Source organism: Pan paniscus, chromosome 3 (genome assembly GCF_029289425.2).
Source record: "Pan paniscus chromosome 3, NHGRI_mPanPan1-v2.0_pri, whole genome shotgun sequence".
In the NCBI taxonomy this organism is placed as follows: Eukaryota; Metazoa; Chordata; class Mammalia; order Primates; family Hominidae; genus Pan; species Pan paniscus.
The window spans coordinates 8,720,165-8,739,940 of NC_073252.2; the positions used below are offsets into that span (position 1 = coordinate 8,720,165).

General features: G+C 46.1%; 2 protein-coding genes across 7 annotated transcripts in view; one reads left to right on the forward strand and one right to left on the reverse strand.

Moving 5' to 3' along the window:
• ACOX3 (acyl-CoA oxidase 3, pristanoyl) overlaps window positions 1-7,139 on the reverse strand; it is an 85,284-nt gene extending 78,145 nt beyond the window's left edge. Inside the window, exon 1 of one of the 2 annotated variants that reach the window (XR_010111907.1) lies at window positions 7,013-7,107. The gene's annotated coding sequence lies outside the window, so the exon portion shown is untranslated. Of the gene's footprint in view, window positions 1-7,012 lie in introns of both variants that reach the window. The other variant, XM_003816442.5, reaches the window with a different exon arrangement.
• Window positions 7,140-7,187: 48 nt separating this feature from the next.
• TRMT44 (tRNA methyltransferase 44 homolog) overlaps window positions 7,188-19,776 on the forward strand; it is a 68,034-nt gene continuing 55,445 nt past the window's right edge. For 4 of the 5 annotated variants that reach the window (XM_034951963.3, XM_063603717.1, XM_034951962.3 and 1 more), the window contains exons 1-5: window positions 7,188-7,806; window positions 12,856-12,970; window positions 16,030-16,249; window positions 18,343-18,411; window positions 19,267-19,374. In XM_034951963.3, the coding sequence (XP_034807854.3) occupies window positions 7,188-7,806; window positions 12,856-12,970; window positions 16,030-16,249; window positions 18,343-18,411; window positions 19,267-19,374 (1,131 nt within the window). Of the gene's footprint in view, window positions 7,807-12,855; window positions 12,971-16,029; window positions 16,250-18,342; window positions 18,412-19,266; window positions 19,375-19,776 lie in introns of those variants that run through there. The other variant, XM_034951964.3, reaches the window with a different exon arrangement.

Genomic DNA, 19,776 nt, shown 5'->3' on the forward strand with positions numbered 1-19,776 from the left:
GTTTTCACTTTTCTTACTCCGACAGAGATCCTTTAGGGAATGGCAAAATCCCAATGGAGGGATTAATGTACAAAAGTAATTAAGAATATTGGAGGTTTTTGGATTTTACTAGAGATTCTGCAGACCAGCTGCTGATGATGTTGGGCTAAATTGGCAGTATCCAACCTTCTCTGTTCCTCCTGGGGACATGTAGTAAGGAAGGAGACCACTACTACTCCTGCTGCCCTCCTAACCCCAAACTTGCCTAGTTCATAAGACAGGAGGAAAGAGAGAAAGCAAAAAGTTAGAAAGAAACAAAAGTAAGATAAATAGCCAGACAACCTTGGCACCACCACCTGGCCCTAGGAGTTAAAATAATAATAATAATAATAATAATAACATCAACCCCTGACCTAAACTACTTGTGTTATCTTTAAATTCCAGACATTGTATGAAAAAGCATTGAAAAACTTTCTGTTCTGTTAGCTGATGCATGTAGCCCCCAGTCACGTTTCCCACACTTGCTCGATTTATCACGACCCTTTCACATGGACCCCTTAAAGTTGTAAGCCTTTAAACAGGCCAAGAATTTCTTTTTCGGGGGGCTCCGCTCTTAAGCCACAAGTCTGCCAGTGCTTCCGGCTGAATAAACCTCTTTCTTCTTTAATCCAGTGTCTGAGGAGTTTTGTCCGCAGCTCGTTCTGCTACATTTCTTGGTTCCCTGACTGAGAAGCGAGGTGATTAAGGGACATTCAAGCCAGCCCCTTAGGCAGCTTATGCCTGCCCTGTAGAGCATCCCTGCGGGGCACTCCAGCCAGCTTGCGCGATGCGGATCCTGAGAGTGCTCCCGGGTAGGCATTTGCCCCCGTGGAATGCCTCGTCAGAGCGGTGCATGGCAAGCCCCCGTGGAGGATCAATGCAGTGGCTGAACACTGGGAAGGAACTAGCACTTTAAGTCTGGACATTTGAAACTTGGTAAGACTGGTCTTTGGAACTTGCACACTCCATTTGAGTGGAAGCGTGGCCTGATCACCCATGGCGTGCCTGTACCAGCACTTTGGTTTTTGTTTTTGACTTGACTTGAATTGCTTGATACTTTGGTTTTTGTTTTTGACTTGACTTGAATTACTTGATAAACAGGCGTGCCTTTATTGGCACTTTGGCTTTGGTTCTGATTTTGACTTGGCTTAAATTCCTTGACAAACAGGTGTGCCTTTAATGACACTTTGGTTTTAGTTTTGATTTTCATTTAGTGTGAATTAGACAAGTGAGTAACCTTTTACCCTTTCCTTCTTGTAGTGTGAATGTTGTTTTGTCTCAAGAGAAAAATAGGTCAAACACAAAGTAAGCCCACTCCACTAGAAACTGTGTTAAAAAAAAATTTTTCAAGAAGAAAAATAAAAGGAAAGTCATCTAATCATCAAAACTTACTCTATTAAAATGCATGTTACAGAACCTTAAGAAAGGTTTTGCAGGGGATTACAGAGTTAAGCCCCCAGAGGTTAAGAACTCTATGTGAATTAGAATTGCCCTCTTTTGCTGGGCGTGGTGGCTCACGCCTGTAATCCCAGCACTTTGGGAGGCCAAGGCGGGCAGATCACGAGGTCAGGAGATCGAGACCATCCTGACTAATATGGTGAAACCCCATCTCTACTAAAAATACAAAAACAAAAAATTAGCCAGGCGTGCTGGCAGGCACCTGTAGTCCCAGCTACTCAGGAGGCTGAGGCAGGAGAATTGCGTGAACTCGGCAGGCGGAGCTTGCAGTGAGTCGAGATTGTGCCACAGCACTCCAGCCTGGGCAACAGAGCGAGACTCCATCTCAAAAAAAAAAAGAAAAAAAAAAAAAAGAATTGCCCTCTTTTGGTGTTGGATGGCCCACCGAAGGAACTACAGACAGGGAACAATTGGCCATGTATTTAAGGTGGTGACAGGGGTTGGAGGACAGCCAGTGGACCTAGATCAATTCCTTTACATTGATTCATGGTTAAATATAATATAGACAAAAACCGGCATAAATGTAGCCCTGTTTAACAGCTTATTGCAAAAAAGCCAAAAGTGAAAGTAAGAACAGCTGCACCAGCAGACACAGAGTTGAAAAGGGGAGTCCCAGAAAGAGCATGAGAAGCCAGTTTTGCAGGAGCCGCCAGAGATAACAGAAATTCTTTCTCCATATGTCCCAGCCTACCGGCCTTTACCGAGGCCAGCAGCCCCCTGAGAAACGAGATTAAGGAGCTAACACGCCCCAGGTCTCACCTCGAAGGGGAGAATCGGAGCCTCAAGAGGCCAAGGAAGGAAGTCAAGATAGTCAAGTGGGCCCTCTCAGATCTGGTCTTGCTGGAGCTATGCAAATGCCTCTCAGGGAGACACTAGGACCTGTCTATTATAATGACCAAGCCCACATCCAGGGGGTGGGGCAACAGACTTTCATCTATCAGCCCTTTTTAACCATTGATCTACTAAACTGGAAACACCCTGAACCCGCCACCTTGTTCCCAGCAGCTAGAGCCCTGTCGAGCATAACTGTGTAGAGGTGTTGGACTCAAGTTTACTCTAGCAGCCCTGACCTCCGGGACCAGCCTTGGGCATCAGTAGACTGGGAGCTATACGTGGATGGGAGCAGCTTCATCAACCCACAAGGAGAGAGATGTGCAGGATATGCAGTGATAACCCTGGACACTGTCGTTAAGCTGAGCTCATTGCTTTAATTCAGGCCTTAGAACTCAGTGAAGGTAAGACTAAACATTTACACTGACTCTCAGTATGCCTGTTTAACCCTCCAACTGCATGGAGAATTATATTTAAAAAAGGGCCTGTTAAGATCTAGGAAAAAGGGGAAAAAAGACCCAGAGAATGCAACTCAGCTTCAGCATTTGCAGCAGTATAAGAGGCACTTCTGCAGAGGCTAAGAGTTAGTAGAAAAAAAGCAATTAATATAAAAAAGATTTAAGAAGTGCTTCAAGGAGCTGACAAGAGCCTAAGTCAGTTTTATAAGAGACTCTGTAAAGCATTCTGGCTTTACACCCCATTTAACCCTGAGGCTGGTGGCTCACGCCTATAATCCCAGCACTTTGGAAGGCCGAGGTGGGCAGATCAAGAGGTCAGGAGATCGAGATCATCCTGGCTAACATGGTGAAACCCTGTCTCTACTGAAAAAAAAAACACAAAAAAATTAGCTGGGCGTGGTGGCGGGTGGCTATAGTCCCAGCTACTCGGGAGGCTGAGGCAGGAGAATGGTGTGAACCTGGGAGGCGGAGTTTGCAGTGACCCGAGATCACACCACTGCACTCCAGCCTTGGCAACAGAGCGAGACTCCATCTCAAAAAAAAAAAAATCAGCATATATATATATATTCAAAAATATATATATAAATATATATATACATATATGTAAATATATAGAAATATATACATGTAAATATATATATTTACATATATATTTTTCTATATATTTACATATTTTTTATATATTTACATGTATAAAAATATATATGTAAATATATATGTAAAAAAATATATATGTAAATATATATATAAATATATATATAGTGAATACTTCGTTTGTAAAGCAAGCCCAGGGTAACATCAAGCAGAAGCTACAGGCATGAATATCACCCAGTCTATAAAAGTGGCCACCAAGGCGTATGTTAACTGTGACCAAGGAACAAAACAGGAAAGAGCAAAAGCAACAAGTGCGGCAGCTAGGCACGCCAAGGGTTAAATTCCTCTCCCCAGCTCAGCTCTATCTAGAAAAAAAGAGGAGGCTACAGACCGGTGCCAAGAGAAGAGCAAAACAAAAAGAAAGACTCACAGTAAGTGTAAAAAAGAGAATCAGAAGAAAATGGGAGAGACAGCAGTGCGCGGGGGCAGGGCCTGTGCCACTGCCTGGCCCCGCCAGCTGGCCATAGAAGCAGGAGAACTCAGGAAGGAAAAAGAAAAACAAAGACTTAAGAAAAAAGGCCAATCTGTTAGCAACAGCTCTTATAAAAAGAGAGATTAGCAATGCGAGAGGACGTGGACACGGATGTAGACGTGGAAGAAGTCAAGTTAGGCAAGGATTCGAGAGCCGGCCAAGGCTAGAGAGACATTAATGTGTGAGATGAAAAAAGAAAGGACACTAGAAGGGTGAATGTTCAGAAGGCAGTAAAGGAAATGGCCAAGGCTGCAAGACAAAGAGGCCATTGGCCAAGGGCTGCCGCACCTTGGAGGAACCAAATACTGATCTGATCAGGCTGGCAGGAGCTAAAGAATGTAAAGACTAGGGCAGACTAGGCACCTTCTTATTAGGCTCCCAGGAGCCCATTGTCACATTAGAAGTTAAAAGCAGCAGGATTCTGCCATATCTGGATTCCAATTTGTCACTGATGGCTAAGCCACTAGATAGAGTTACAAAGGGGGGAAAGAAAAAGAACCCCTCCTCTAAGAAACTTAAACAGGAGAAAGAGCCATACCTTGTGAAAACTTGCTTATAGACTTTACAGAACTGCCTCATGCTGGAGGCTATCGGTACATGCTAGTGCTTGTTTGCACCTTTCCAGGGTAAGTTAAAGTTTTCCCCACCAGGACAGAAAAAGTACAAGAAGTGACTAAAGTACTGTTAAAAGACATTATCCCCAGGTTTAGACTGCCTCTAACTTTAAAGTCAGACAATATTTGTAGCTGAAATAGGGCATGATTTAACAAGACTGTTAAAAATAAAACGGAAGTTACACACAGCCTATTGGCTGCAAAGTTCATGAAAAAGTGGAGTGCATGAACTGGACACTCGAGTAGCTACTGAAAAAATATTGCCAGGAAATTCATTTAAGATAAAATCAGGCTTTTGCCTATGGTCCTCCTTCAAGTCAGCTGCACCCTCACCGAACAAACTAGGTATTTGCCCTATAAGATTTTGTTTGGTCGGCCACCCCCAAATCATAGGTCAAATTAAAGGTGACCTCCAAGAACTAAAGGAATTAACCTTAAGAAAGCAAATGCAGACTTTAGAAATAGCCATACAAAGTGTTTATAATTAAATACATAAAAATGCCTATAAGCCTGACACCCCTTTAAATCTAGTGACTCTGTTTAAGTTAAAAACTAAAATCTAATTTTTCTAGGACCCATATAGGATGGGCCTTATACTGTAATCTTTTCCACTCCCACTGCTGTTAAAAGTTGCAGGTGTTGTGTCTTAGATCCATCACAGTCAGCTAACACTGGCAGCTCAGGACAAGTAGACCAGCCAGCAGGACACAGATCTTCCTACCTGGCTGATCCTGAGACGAGACCAAGCTGTTGCTGAGGACGACAGCCCTGCTCTGGTCACTCCGGAGGCTGACCAGTCTACACACGGCTGAAGCTTGAAGAAACAACAAGCCCGGCTCTAGTCACACACTGGCAGCTGAATAGTCTACACATGGCTGAAGCTTGAGGACTTGTCAAGCAAGTAAACGTAGTTAAAAATCTTAAGACTAATAGTTTTCCTGTAATACGGTTTTCCTATTGTTCTGTCACTGTATTCAATCTTTTTCCCAGGTAAGGACCTCTTTTGTCCTTGCTGGATATAAATATGCTGTATATTGTTTTGTTATTGTTACCCCCCATAACCATGCTAGAAGAAACACCTATATAAGGTGTCCCCATTGTACACATACTACTTAGTCAGGAAACCCAGACCCGTCCAGCCCAGCAACAATTCCGAGTCTTTAAGTCATTCTTTAAACACATAAACCAGAAGTTACAAGAGCCTCCTCCTTTAGCAAAACAAACAAACAACCTATTTGCTCAGCTGGCTGAAAACATTGCCAGCAGCCTAGACGTTTCTTCATGTTATGTTTATAAAAAGGCTAACATGAGAGACCAATGGCCTTGAGAAGCAAAAGATTTAATGCCTCAAGATTACTTTAACTCTTTCCCCAAGCAGATGCCAAGTTCAAGCATCTGGCTCTTAAAAACTCCTATTATTAAGAAATACTGTGTTGCTTGCTAGGAAAAAAGCTTTTAAGACCCAGCAAAAAAACTAACCTGCTTAGGACATGACAAAGTTGGCACATGTGCCTGTACTGGTTTAACACAGGTTTGGTCCTAGGTCTTTATTTAAAAGATAGTTTCCAGCTATAAGAGAATTTAAAACCCTCACTGCAAGTGTATTACATAAAACACTATCACTCTGTCTCCCAAAGAGACTCAAAGTAAAAATAAAAGCGAGAACTCCCACTAATTTGTGAAAATTCTCAAAGGAAGGGATAAGGAGACCACTACTACTCCTGCTGCCCTCCTCCCTGCCATCTTGCCCAGTTCATAAGACAGGAGGAAAAGAGAGAAAGCAAAAAGTTAGAAAGAAACAAAAGTCAGATAAATAGCCAGACAACCTTGGCACCACCACCTGGCCCTAGGAGTTAAAAATAATAATAATAACAACATCAACCCCCGACCTAAACTACTTGTGTTATCTGTAAATTCCAGACATTGTATGAAAAAAGCATTGCAAAACTTTCTGTTCTGTTAGCTGATTCATGTAGCCCCCAGTCACGTTTCCCATGCTTGCTCGATTTATCACGACCCTTTCACGTGGACCCCTTAAAGTCGTAAGCCTTTAAACAGGCCAAGAATTTCTTTTTTGGGGAGCTCAGCTCTTAAGACGCAAGTCTGCCGATGCTCCCGGCCGAATAAACCTCTTCCTTCTTTAATCCGGTGTCTGAGGAGTTTTGTCTGTGGCTTGTCCTGCTACAGTAGGTGACAGATGACTTTCATCCCTCATGGGACAACGTTACATCATTCTTATGAAACAGCCATGGCTGCACTCAGACTTAGGAAGGCACTGGCTGTAATGCCAGCACTAAAAGCAAACCAGAACCCAAGTGGAGAAAAGTTAGCTTTCATAAGAGGACTCATCTTTTACGTTCACAAACTTAGGCTCCCTGACTTTTATCGGTAATCAGTACTGAGGACAATGCGTTCCACACCCGCTGGCTGGCTGATGTTTGATTCTGTAACTATACCACATCCAGAATTCTCTCAAAAGGGAATAAAACACAGGTCAAATTCCTCACCCACACACTCCACAGTTCAACCCCTGCCAGGGAAACCAAAAGCAGGAAAGGATCTCCAGCGGCGCCATTCTCATTTCCGGTCCCAGCACCCCGCCTCCATGACGTCAACGCACCGCGCCACCGGGCTGCGTCATCTCGGCGCGCCGCGGCCAGGGCTGTACACCTGCTGGCTGCCATGGCTGAGGTGGGCCGTACCGGGATCAGCTACCCAGGCGTGCTTCTCCCACAAGGCTTCTGGGCTGCGGTCGAAGTGTGGCTGGAGAGGCCGCAGGTGGCAAACAAACGGCTTTGCGGCGCCCGCCTGGAGGCCCGCTGGAGCGCCGCCCTGCCCTGCGCCGAGGCCCGCGGCCCCGGGACTAGCGCAGGCTCGGAGCAGAAGGAGCGGGGTCCGGGACCCGGCCAGGGTTCCCCCGGAGGGGGCCCGGGTCCCAGGTCGCTATCAGGACCCGAGCAGGGCACGGCATGTTGCGAACTTGAGGAGGCCCAGGGCCAGTGCCAGCAAGAGGAGGCACAGAGGGAAGCCGCCTCAGTGCCCCTGAGGGACTCCGGGCACCCCGGCCATGCTGAAGGAAGGGAGGGCGACTTCCCCGCCGCAGATCTGGATTCGCTCTGGGAGGATTTCTCCCGAAGTCTCGCCCGTGGCAATTCGGAGATGCTGGCCTTCCTCACCAGCTCCGGGGCGGGATCGCAGCCAGAGGCGCAGCGTGAGCTCGACGTGGTTCTCAGAACCGTCATCCCGAAAACTAGCCCACATTGCCCCCTTACAACTCCCAGGAGGGAAATAGTCGTGCAAGGTAAGAGTGTTTTGATAGTGGACGGAGACGATTAGATAAAAAAGCAATCATAGAACCTCGGGTCAATGAAAAAGTCCTAAGGGTACTAGTTCCTCTGCGATGTCCTAGGGAGGTTGTTAGGTGTTTGATAGTTTTTTGAGTGGGCGCATAGAAATGTGTGTCCTTAGTACAGAAGATGGGATAATTGATTGGGGCGGTGTCTGGAAGGCTTCAAAGAGACAGTGAAGGACTAGCTGGATATTGCTTAATACCTAGGAGTTTAGCAGGTAAAGCTGTAGGTGTAAAAGTGTTGGGGACCAGCCTCAACACCACCCGTAGGGTACTCAAAGTCCGGTGGCGACGAAGGAATGAGACGAGACAGGTTAAGAGTGCATAAAGAATGGGGGCCAGGGGGCCAATTGCAAAATGGAGGCTGCCAAAGCCTCGGAGCTCTGGTCTCCACACTATTGAGTACAATCACTTAGATCTAAGAAGCGGACGTTCGGGGCGAAACGGTGAAAGGGAGACAGTGCATCATACATGTCATCTATAGCAGTGGCGGTTTAAATGAATCTCCTTTGTGCTCAAACAGCGTTATCTTTAACTTGTCGGAGAATAACTAGTGGGAGCGTGCTTAACTAGGAGCCTGCATGTCTGACCACATTGTAGTGATTCAAAGGAGTGTCTTTCTCCTTGAACACAGTGTTTATAGGTAAGACAGTAGGTCTCGCGCAGAGCATGGGAACATCATGACAATAAGAAGGCTTTCCTTCTCAGAGGCCTCTTGTGGCTTTCCACAACTTATTGTCTCATATTTTTATGGCCAGTTTATACAGGCATGCCATAAGCCTTTTCCCCAACATAAAGAGAGCTATTTATGCTGAGACAAATAACTGTGAAAGAGCATAGAGACTGGATGGATGGGAACCTACTAGTCCTCAGCGTTCGTTAAATCTCTGGCATTTATTTTTACTGCCCGTGACCTTGACACTTCAGCCTCAGCCACTCTTACCTGAAACTTTATTCAGCAGCATGTGTTTCGTATTGCCACTGTAACAAATTACTGCAAATTCATTGGTCAGTACAAAAAATTGATTGTCTCAGTTCTGTAGGTCAGGAATCCCCATTGGCTCTGCTGGTTTCTCCGCTGTGGGTCTCTCTCACGAGGCCAAAATCAAACAGCCTGCCGGCTGGGCTCTTATTTGGAGGTTCTGGGAAGGAATCTGTTCTCAGGCTCATTCAGTTTGTTGGTAGAATCTAATTTTTTTATGTAGGACTGGGGTCCTTGTTCCCTTGCTGGCTGTCAGTTGCTGGAGGCTTCTTTCTGGTTCTTTCATGCAGCTTCCTACGTCTCAGAGCCAGCAATGGGGTTGAATCCTTCTCATACTTGGAATCTCTCTGCCTTCCTCTCCTGCTGCTTCTCTCCTCCTGCTTCTCTCCTCCACCTCCAGACAGAGAAAATTCTCTGCTCTTTGTGGCCCATGGAGTTAGGCCGGGCCCACCTGGATAATCCAGAGTACTCTCCCTCTTGAGCTCTGTAACCATAGTCATGTTTGCAAGTGTCCCTTTTGCCATATAATGCAGTATATTCACGAGTCCTGGGTATTACGGCATGGACACTTTTGGGAGGCTCTTCTGCCTACCTCAGGCAGCAATTGCTGGGAGGTACATAGTCCCCTCTCATGGCTCCCAATACTGTCTGCCTCTGTGCCTTTGTAAGACTCTAGGTGTCCTCTCCTCCAGGGGGCCTCTCTGCCAGTCCAGTCTAGTTTAGGAGTTCTTCCAGCTCTTATCAACTGTGTTCTAATCTTAACCATTTTACGTTGTCCATCCACTGGACTGAGGATCGGAGAGGCAGTGCCCGTGAGGCCTTCATGTGTAGACTTCGCTGAACAGAGGGATAGGACTGAATTTTTTCCTTTCTTCCTCTCAGGGAGGCAGTTTTCCCTCTCAACAAGGAGTACGTTTTCAGGATTGCTTTCTATATTCAGTTCCCGCCAGGAAGGCTCACCAGAGGACTTGTATCCTCCATGGAATATAGACAGCCTGGCTTTGAATTTTGGTCTTGACAATTACAAGCTGTATGGCTGTGGGCAGGTTATAGAGCCTCTCTGTGCCTCAGTGTCTTCATTTGTAAAATAGGATAATAATAAAATTTCTTGGAGTTGCTGGAAGAGTTAAATGGAATTAATACATTGTAAAGTGCTTAGAATAGTTCCTGGCACATGGTAAGTGCCTAATAAATGCTAGCTGCTGTTTGTGTGAAGTGGAGATGCTCTTGCAACTTTTGTATATTTCTTGGCCCTATTCTGGGCAAGATCACGAAGGTCTTAAGAGTAATGTGACTGTTCGAGACCAGCCTGGCCAACATGGTGAAACCCCGTCTCTACTAAAAATACAAAAAATTAGCCAGGCGTAGTGGCAGGTGCCTGTAATCCCAGCTACTCAGGAAACTGAGGCAGAAGAATGACGTGAACCCGGTGGGTGGAGGTTGCAGTGAACCAAGATCGTGCCACTGCATTCCAGCCTGGGCAGCAGAGGGGGACTCAGTCTAAAAAAAAAAAAAAAAGGAATGTGACTAAGAAATCTTAACTTAGTAGCAGGTGACAGGATGACACAGTGGTTAAGAACTTGACTTCTTTAGTTAAAGAACAGAATTCAGTTTGAGGCTATGTGGATTTGAGACAGATTACTTAATCTTTTGAACGCCTGGTTTTCTCATCTAGAACAGAGGTTTCAGTCGGGGCAGTTTTGATCCTCAGAAGTTTGTCATTCAAACATCACATGTTCTCACTTATTTATGGGGTCTAAAAATCAAAACAATGGAACTCGTGGACATAGAGAGTGGAAGGATGGTTACCAGAGGGTGGGAAGGGGAGTGGAGGGTTGGGGGAGAGGTGGGATGGTTAAAGTGTACAAAAAAAATAGAATATGAATAACACCTAGTATATGATAGTCTAACAGGGGGATTATAATGAATAATAACTTAATTGTACTTTTTTTTTTTTTTTTTGAGAGTAGTCTCGCTCTGTGGCCCACGCTAGAGTGCAGTGGTGTGATCTCAGCTCACTGCAACCTCCACCTCCTGGGTTCGAGCGATTCTCCTAACTTAGCCTCCCAAGCAGCTGGGATTACAGGCATGTGCCACGACGCCCAGCTAATTTTTGTATTTTTCGTAGAGATGGGGTTTCACCATGTTGGCCAGACTGGTCTCCAACTCCTGACCTCATGTGATCCGCCTGCCTTGGCCTCCCAAAGTGCTGGGGTTACGGGCGTGAGCTACTGCTCCCGGCCACGATTGTACATTTTTAAATAACGAAAAGAGTGTAATTGGATTGTTTGTAACACAAAGGATAAATGTTTGAGGGGATGGATGCCCCATTCTCCATGATGTGATTAGTTCACATTGCATGCCTGAATCAAAACATTTCATGTACCCTGTAAATATATATACCTGCTATGTACCCACAAAAATGAAAAATTTAAAAATTTTAAAAATCGAAATTTATCATTGTGTAGCGACAACAGTGACAGCAGATTTGGGGTTGCCACACTGGGCAGGGAGGGAGAGGATGCTGCTGGCATCTAGTGGGTAGGGGCCAGGGCTTCTGGTAAACATGCTACAGTGCACGGGACAACTCCCAACAATAAGGAGTTATCCAGCCACACATGCTAGTGACACTGAGGCTAAGAAACCCTGATCCAGAGGATGGTGAAAATAATACTGGATGATAAAGTTGTGAGCTTTATTTTACTTTATTTATTTTTTGTATAAATAGGGTCTTACTATGTTTCTTAGTCTGGTCTCTAACTCCTGGTTTCAAGTGAGCCTCGCACCTTGGCCTTCCAAAGTGCTGGGACAACAGGCATGGGCCATCACGCCTGGTCCTGTTGCAGTTTTTAAATGAGATAATTCATGGAAAGAATGATGCATTGTGTCAGTCCTCTTCTCTCTGGTCTCACTCACAGTAAAAGCTGTACTTCTATGAACTGCAAGGCCCTATGTGACCTGGGTGGGCCCTGTTACCCTTTGATTTCACCTTCTACCACTTGTCACCTTGTCCACGCCACTCACCTCCATTCCCCATGCACCTGAGCACACGCCTGCCCTAGGGCCTTTGCAATTGCTGCTCCTGTGTCTGAAACACTCTTCTTCCAGGTGCCCCATGGCACACTCCCTGACCTCCTTCGGCTCTCTGCTCAAATGTCACCTAACTAGGGAGGACTTCCCTGGCCACCCTGTATTCCATAGCAGTAGACTCTGATTGTTAGAGTTTTCTCGGCCCCACACTGCTTGCTTTCCATCTGAATCCACTTAGCCCCTTCAGCCTCTGCTTCCTTTTGGCAGGTCTTGTTCTTTCATCTGCTGTGGAAGGTGAACCACAGTTGTGCATATTTGGCCTGTGAAGTGTATATTCCTCTTTAACAGAGTTTGCAATTTTTTTTTTAATATCAAAGGTAAACACGATTGATTTTAGAGATAGAACTTTATACAACCAAACCTTAAGTATCCACACAAACTGACAGAATGCTGTAAATTTAGCTTAGGAATATGCCACTCTGCTTATATTTTAATGGGAAGGTGACTGTGAAGTCCCTACATGCAGCAAGGGCTCCACACAACATAAAGCGGTTGTTAGGAAGGCCTGGACTGATATCCGCTTTCCTGAACTGGCCTCTGATGGCTGAGCAGTGTTCTGTGCCTTGCTCACACTCGAAGATCATGGTCAGGCTGTGGCAGACACTCATTTAGGGCAGAGGTCCCCTGTTTTCTCTGATTGTAGCTCTCAAGTTCCAATAGAGTCCACATTGGCTGGCTCTTCCCTCAGGTCCTGGCTCATGCATCTCTCAACAGATACTTGCAGAGAATGGCTGCTGTATGCCTGGCACATTCTAGGCTGTGGGCTGTAGCAGTGAATGAAAGGCAAAAGCTCCTCTCCTGGAGTGCCATTGTGAATAGAGTGCTGGGGGACTGAAAGCATCGTGCTTGACTCATCCCTATTTTTAATACTGCTTCTGATGAGACGGTAGCTAGGCAGTTGTAATTTGTCCTTCTCTTTTTCTTTCCAGATGTCCTCAATGGAACCGTAACGTTTTTGCCTTTGGAAGAAGATGATGAGGGGAACTTAAAGGTTAAGATGAGCAATGTGTATCAAATTCAGCTCAATCATAGCAAAGAAGAATGGTAAGAGCTATGGTTTCCATTGAGGATTTCTTTAGGTAGCCAAAGGATTCTGGGTTGCCAGAGAGCTTAAGGTCCTGTCTCTGAGGTGGTTATGGTTTGTAGGAATGCAGTTGCTAGCTTATGTGCCCAGGCCATGTTGCTCTTCCTGTTGGTGCCTGGCCTCGAGTCTGGGTGGTCACAGCCTGGCTGGGGTCTCTGATCTCTACCTTCCCTGTGGCTGTGATGATCAGCAGCCCTTAGCATTAGCTCTGAAGTCAAACTCAAATTTCTTTATTGTTATTGTTATTATTATTATTGAGACAGTCTTACACTGTTGCCCAGGCTGGAGTGCATTGGTGCCATCGCATTTCACTGCAACCTCTACCTCCTGCATTTAAGTGATTCTCGTGCCTCAGTCTCCACAGTACAGGCACCCACCACCACACCTGGCTAATTTTTGTATTTTCAGTAGAGACGGGGTTTCGCCATGTTGGCCAGGCTGGTCTCAAACTCCTGACCTCAGGTGATCCACCTGCCTTGGCCTCCCAAAGTGCTGAGATTTCAGGCATGAGCCACCAAGCCCAGCCTATTTTGTTATTTTTTATGACTTAGTAATGGGGAATAGGTGATGGTTCCTTCTGTAGTAAGAATTCAGTGATACTTATTATAAAGTAGCAGTTTAATAAGCACCCTTAATTCCATATGGTATTTGGGCCTGTATAGAAAGTATAAAATTTAATTCATACCGTTTGGTATTTTTAAAACGAAAAAGTCAGAGGAGGGGTGAATTCATTCATGACTTGTCAGCTGATATTTTCCTGAGTGCCACATCCAAGCTGTACTTTCCGAAACAGTCTTGGGGATAATGTCTGAGTAACTGGAATGAGTTTGCCCGGGGCTTCCTAGAAAGCAGAGGGGTGTGGCGAGAAGAGCATGGGCTTCCCACTAGCAGTGTGGTCTTGGGGATGTGCTCTACCTCCTGGCCCTCTGTCTGCTCACCTTGAAATGGGTTTAATCATTCCTGAGCCTCTGAGGAGGTGGCAGGGCTGGGCCTCACATGGATCTGTTGCAGCCTTCGTGCTTGAAAGGGGTGCTCAGGCCCTGTAGCGTGAAGCCCTTTGAGAACCATCCAGAGGTTGCCCCGAGTTGTCAGGGGATCCTGCCCTGAGGTCCCTTCCTGCTAGCATGCCCTTGTTGGAGAGTGAGGAGTGAGAGCAGACACTAGGAGAAGCCATGCTTACCTGTGCCAGGCACCTCTGTGCTCGGCGATGCTGAGCTATGTGCCCATTAGCCAGAAAGTGGTGCCTGTCTTGGGGGCAATGGGCACCTGGTGCAGGGCGGGGTTGCAGGAGGTGCTTGGCATGTGCCTGCTGCGTTGGAGTGACTTTCATTGCTCTTTGACAAGCTACTGAGGACGTGGCTGCTGCTCCCATCTTCCCAGGGTGGCATTTCTAGTCGGCATCGGAGTGATGTTCACTGCTCTTTAACGAGCTACTGAGGACGTGGCTGCTGCCCCCACCTTCCCAGGGTGGCATTTCTAGTCATAGCCTCACCGGGCCGCTGTTCCTTGCAGTCTCTGGGCACAGGTCACACTTCAGGGGCCAGATGTACTGCCTTCTGAGTTGAACACAAATGAGGGGCTCCACTGTTGATGTGCGTGCTTCTTCGCAGCTGGATTCATTTTCGGCAACATTTGTTGTGTGCCCAGCATGTGTTAGGGCTGGCACGCAGCGGGAAGTGAGTCTCCTGGGGCAGTGGAGAATATCTGCTCCCATACTAGGTGGTGTAGGGAGGAAAACTCAGCCAAGCAGGACTGTGTCCCCTCAATAGAAATGGCAGAGTGTGGCCGAGGTATGTAGGAAGGCCTCTGAGAAGGGACATGGAAGAGAGGCGGATGAAGGAGGAGGCCGTATGGACCTCTGGGGGACCCTGGGGAAGAGCATGAGGCCCAGGGAAGAGCGAGGAACGCCCCTTGGGCAGAATCTCTGCAGCGCGCAGGGGCCACCAAAGTTAGTGTCAGGCCCAGCAGGAACGCTTCTGGACTGAGCAGGACAGACCTCACAGTCCCGAGCAGGGAGCTGGGCCAGGGGAAAGGTTCAGACCCACTTTGGGGTTGACTCTCTGGAGAATCTTCTGGAAGTGACTTGTGTCCCTCTAATGCACCGTGGTGGCAGAAAACCTGGAAACCACAGCTCTCACCAGACGGACCACTTGCCATTGTCCCCTCCAGCGGGGCCATGCTGCTGCTGCGCCCTCAGCACACTTGTGAGGCCCTCCGGCTCTGCCCCGCTCACCCAGTGGCTGGGATCTGCTTGTTCTTAGGAATGTCCGTTGAATGTCACTTTTATCGTAGCTTTCTCTCATCTGCCCAGCAAACTTAATGCCCTCCCCTTCCCTGTGCTGCCCCAAACGCAGCCCTTGGACAGTGTATTGTTATCTGGGTTTGTATCTGTCCCGCCAGTCCTCCCAAGGATTGTGAGCTTTTCCTCATTTATTAAATGCATCCATGAACAGTGCCTGCTATGTGTCAGCACTGCTGGGACCTGGGGGCGGAGCAGTGAGCAAGACAGACAGAAGCCCCCCGCTGTCATGAACCTTCTGATGGCAGAAGACATGTGAAAGACAAAATAAGCCGGCAAAATGCACAGCAGCCTTTATCTCTGTGGCCGAGCACTTCGCCTTCTGGCAAGTAGCTATTCGGTGAGCTAGTATACTCATTTGAGTTGCACCTGTGAAAATGGTAAAGAATAGAAATGTTAGGAAAATCCTCGGACGCTTAGACTCTGGCTCCTTGTGCATGAAGCAGCAGGAGAGAGGCCTTTATTTGTTCAGCTGCCTCAGGGGCTTCGCAGTGTGTAAATATGTTCTTAACAAAGTTTGCAAGAAAAGAGGGATTCTCTGTGCTTTTTACATGTTTTTCTCTATTAGATGAAAGTTCTGTAACTAGTTCTAGTTCGTTTTATGTTTTTGGTAATATAGATGTCTTAGCTTCTGTTTTCTTCATTAGGTAAATAAATAGATAATTTTAAAATAAGAATTGAACATATCTGTGCTTATTCATATTTCTCTTATTTTTAAAGGTTCATATCTGTTTTAATTTTCTGTCCAGAAAGATGGCATTCAGATGGAATCGTGTATCCCAAACCCACGTGGCTTGGAGAAGAGTTGCTGGCCAAGTTGGCCAAGTGGTCTGTAGAGAACAAGAAGAGTGACTTTAAAAGCACCCTTTCCCTCATCTCCATTATGAAGTATAGCAAGGCTTACCAGGAACTTAAAGAGAAGTATAAGGAAATGGTTAAGGTAATTCTGGTGGAGAATATCTGATTTTTCCCCCTTCATGATTTTCTTTTCTTTTCTTTTCTTTTTTCTTTTTTTTTTTTTTTTGTGACAGTCTTGTTCTGTCACCCAAAAAAAAAAGGGCCAGAGTGAAGTGGTGTGATCTTGGCTCACTGCAACCTCTGCCTCCCGGGTTCAAGAGATTCTCCTGCCTCAGCCTCTGGACTAGCTGGGACTACAGGAACATGCCACCACGCCTAGCTAATTTTTTGTATTTTTATTAGAGATGAGGTTTCACCATGTTGCCCAGACTGGTCTTGGCCTCCCAAAGTGCTAAGATTACAGGTGTGAGCCACCGTGCCCAGCTCACCCTTAATTTACATGAGGTAAAATAATCAAACTCTTCCAGGTAAAATTGTTTTTCCTGTTGCAGGCTGTACTTTGACATACTTAGGGGTGCACACAACAAAAACATAGACAGATATATAATGGAAAAGGATTGATCTTTACTTGTATATTATTTGTTTTCAAGAGACCTAAAGGGAAATATTTAATTGAAAAGTAATGGAACCTTGAAAAAAAAATGGCTAAATTACCATAATTCTTTGTATAAACTTAAATATATTTTAAGAGAATGTGAAAAGTTAAAGTACAAAAGAGCAGTTCCCAAAAGGAGATACATTTCATAATAACATGTGCTTAAACTTTCTATCTAAGATGTAAAAACAGTATAACAAGAAACATCTGTGTTGCGGGAAGTCAGGGACCCCGAATTGGGGGCGGGTTCCCCCAATACATCTGTGTGTTTATGCCCAGCTTAAGGCAGAAGGCATTGCTGGTAGAGTCAAAGCTACTTACTATTCTTCCTAGTTCCCATCTTCCTCCCCCTCCTAGGAGTAACCACAATTTGTCATTTCCATGTTTTTTTTTTTTTTTTTTTTGAGACAGGCTCTCACTCTGTCGCCTAGGCTGGAGTGCAGTGGTGCAATCTTGGCTCACTGGAGACTCAACCTCCCGGGCTCAAGCGATTCTCCCAACTCAACCTCCCTAGTAGCTGGGACCACAGGCAGATGCTACCATGCCTGGCTAATTTTTTGTGTTTTTTGTAGAGACAAAGTTTTGCCATGTTTCCCAGGCTGTTCTTGAACTCCTGGGCTCAAGTGCTCTGCCTGCTTTGGCCTCCTAAAGTGCTTGGATTACAGGCATGAGCCACTGCCCGGCTTCCATGTATTTTTTTAATCAGTCACGTCTTGCTCTGTAACAAAAGCACCCCAAAGGTCACAGGCTTAAAGCTGTGACCTTTCATTATTGCTGAAGCACCTGTGGGTCCCCGGGGTTGGCTGACTGAGGCTGGGCTCCCTCCCACATCCTGGCCTCGTGGTCCTTTGCCATCTTGTTAGCTATTTGGTACCGCCCAGAAGGTACTTTTTATGTTTTTCCAGCTTTTGAAATTGTTTCTAGTGGGATGGTTCATCTGTATTGTCTAAGGCGCTGTGACTGGAAATAGAAATTTCAACTTTTAACATTGGCCATTGGTTTTTCCTGTTTTGCCTAATGCCAGTTCTGAACATGACTAATTTTAATAATGAGAGCTCATGTTTGCACAGCTAGTGCTTTACAGTTTTCAGAGCACCTTGATTATCCTGTGTGTTAGTTGAGGCATGGCTTTATCCCTGTTTGACAGGTAGGGCGACAGCAGCCACTGATGGACCAGGGGCTGGAGCACTGGTCTCCTAGTTTGTGGCTCGCGGCTCTCCCTGCCCTAGTTTCACTCCCATGCCTAGTTTCCTTGTTTGTTGCCCTTATCTGCATAGACAATGAGCACAGTGTAGCTAAGTGTTTCCTCTGTGTCCACTGCCTCAGCTAAATGCCTTAGGTACATTCTGTTGATTGTGAAATCTTGCTTTGGATTGGATTGTTCTTGGCATGCCTTGTTTCTTTATGTAAATCTTTTATTGTAAGAAACCAGTTGTGAATTCCTGCCTTTGAGCTTATGTTTCCTATTTTAGTGTACGATTAGTCCAGTTTGATTTATGCTTTATTAGGGATACTTAAAGTATTGGGAAATGGTGGTGGGGAAACCGAACAATTTACGTTTGCTCTTGAAACTGTTTTAGGTGTGGCCTGAAGTCACTGATCCTGAGAAGTTCGTGTATGAAGATGTGGCTATCGCAGCATACCTGCTGGTAAGGGTGTAAGCGACCTCAGCTTCTCTGGAGTGGGTGGAGTTTGCTATAGGCAGATGTTCCCTGTAGTGAAGGACATTTTCCAAATCCATAACTGCCGGTGCTCACAATTCTGCTGGCCAAGGTTGGTTTCTCGTGTAATGGTTTGACTTCATGTGGTCCTTTTGATGCGTATACAACAAGTTTGGGTTGAAACTTGACCTCAGGTTCCAACTTGATCTGCAGGTGGAACTGTACGTCCACACTCAGCAGTCATCGTGGAGGCACCGGCTGGCACAGGGAAGCACTGAGGAACACGTGTCTTCCGGCCCTGGCCTAGAACCTTCTAGCCCTTTCCTCAGCTGGCTCGCTAGCTGGCTACATTTGGACATGCCCTCTGATTTAATCATCTTGGTTTACTTATCTATAAGAATGTTTAGAGTAGGCTGGGTTTGGTGGCTCAAGCCTGTAATTCCCAGCACTTCGGGAGGCCGAGGCAGGCAGATCACTTGAGGTCAGGAGTTTGAGACCAGCCTGGCCAACATGGTGAAACCCTGTCTCTACTGAAAATACAAAATTAGCCAGGCGTGGTGGCAGGTGCTCATAGTTCCAGCTACTGGGGAGGCTGAGGCAGGAGAATTGCTTGAACCCAGGAGGCGGAGGTTGCAGTGACCTGAGATTGCATCATTGCACTCTAGCCTGGGCGGCAAGAGCAATACTCCATCTCAAAAAAAGAAAAAAAAAAAAAAGAATGTTTAGTGTAGATGATTTCAAGTTTCCTTTCACTCAGAGTTTTCTTTGACCAGTTTGTGTCTGAATTATTCTTGCGTAGAGTGAATTACCACCTGACTTTGTTTTGTTTTTCTTTTCACTTAGATTCTATGGGAAGAAGAAAGGGCTGAGAGGGGACTAACTGCCAGGCAGTCCTTTGTGGACCTGGGATGTGGAAATGGCCTCCTGGTCCACATCCTGAGCAGTGAGGGGGTAAGGCCCGGCTCCATCACCTTTTCTGGTAACTTGTCCAGAGTTTCCTCAAGTCAGGCACAGGGTTCACTGACATCTTTTTCTGCTGATACAGCCTGGATTTGGAGTCAGCCAGCTATCAGAGTAGGTAGAGACTTATAAATTTCTGTTAATTTGATAAACAAACAGCTCCTAAAACAAGGGAAACGTGGTGATCTCATTGGACCTAAGAGGAAGTCCCCAGGCCCCGGCATGGACCTATAAACTGACAGGCTTTGAGTAGCATGGAAGTTTTTTTGCTGTCAGATTTTTCTTTTGAAACCCACCATCTCAAGGAGCTGGAGGGAGATAAAAAGCAAGGCAGGTTCTGCCCTTGAGAAGCTTCAGGCCAGGCACGGGGCTCACGCCTGCAATCCTAACCCT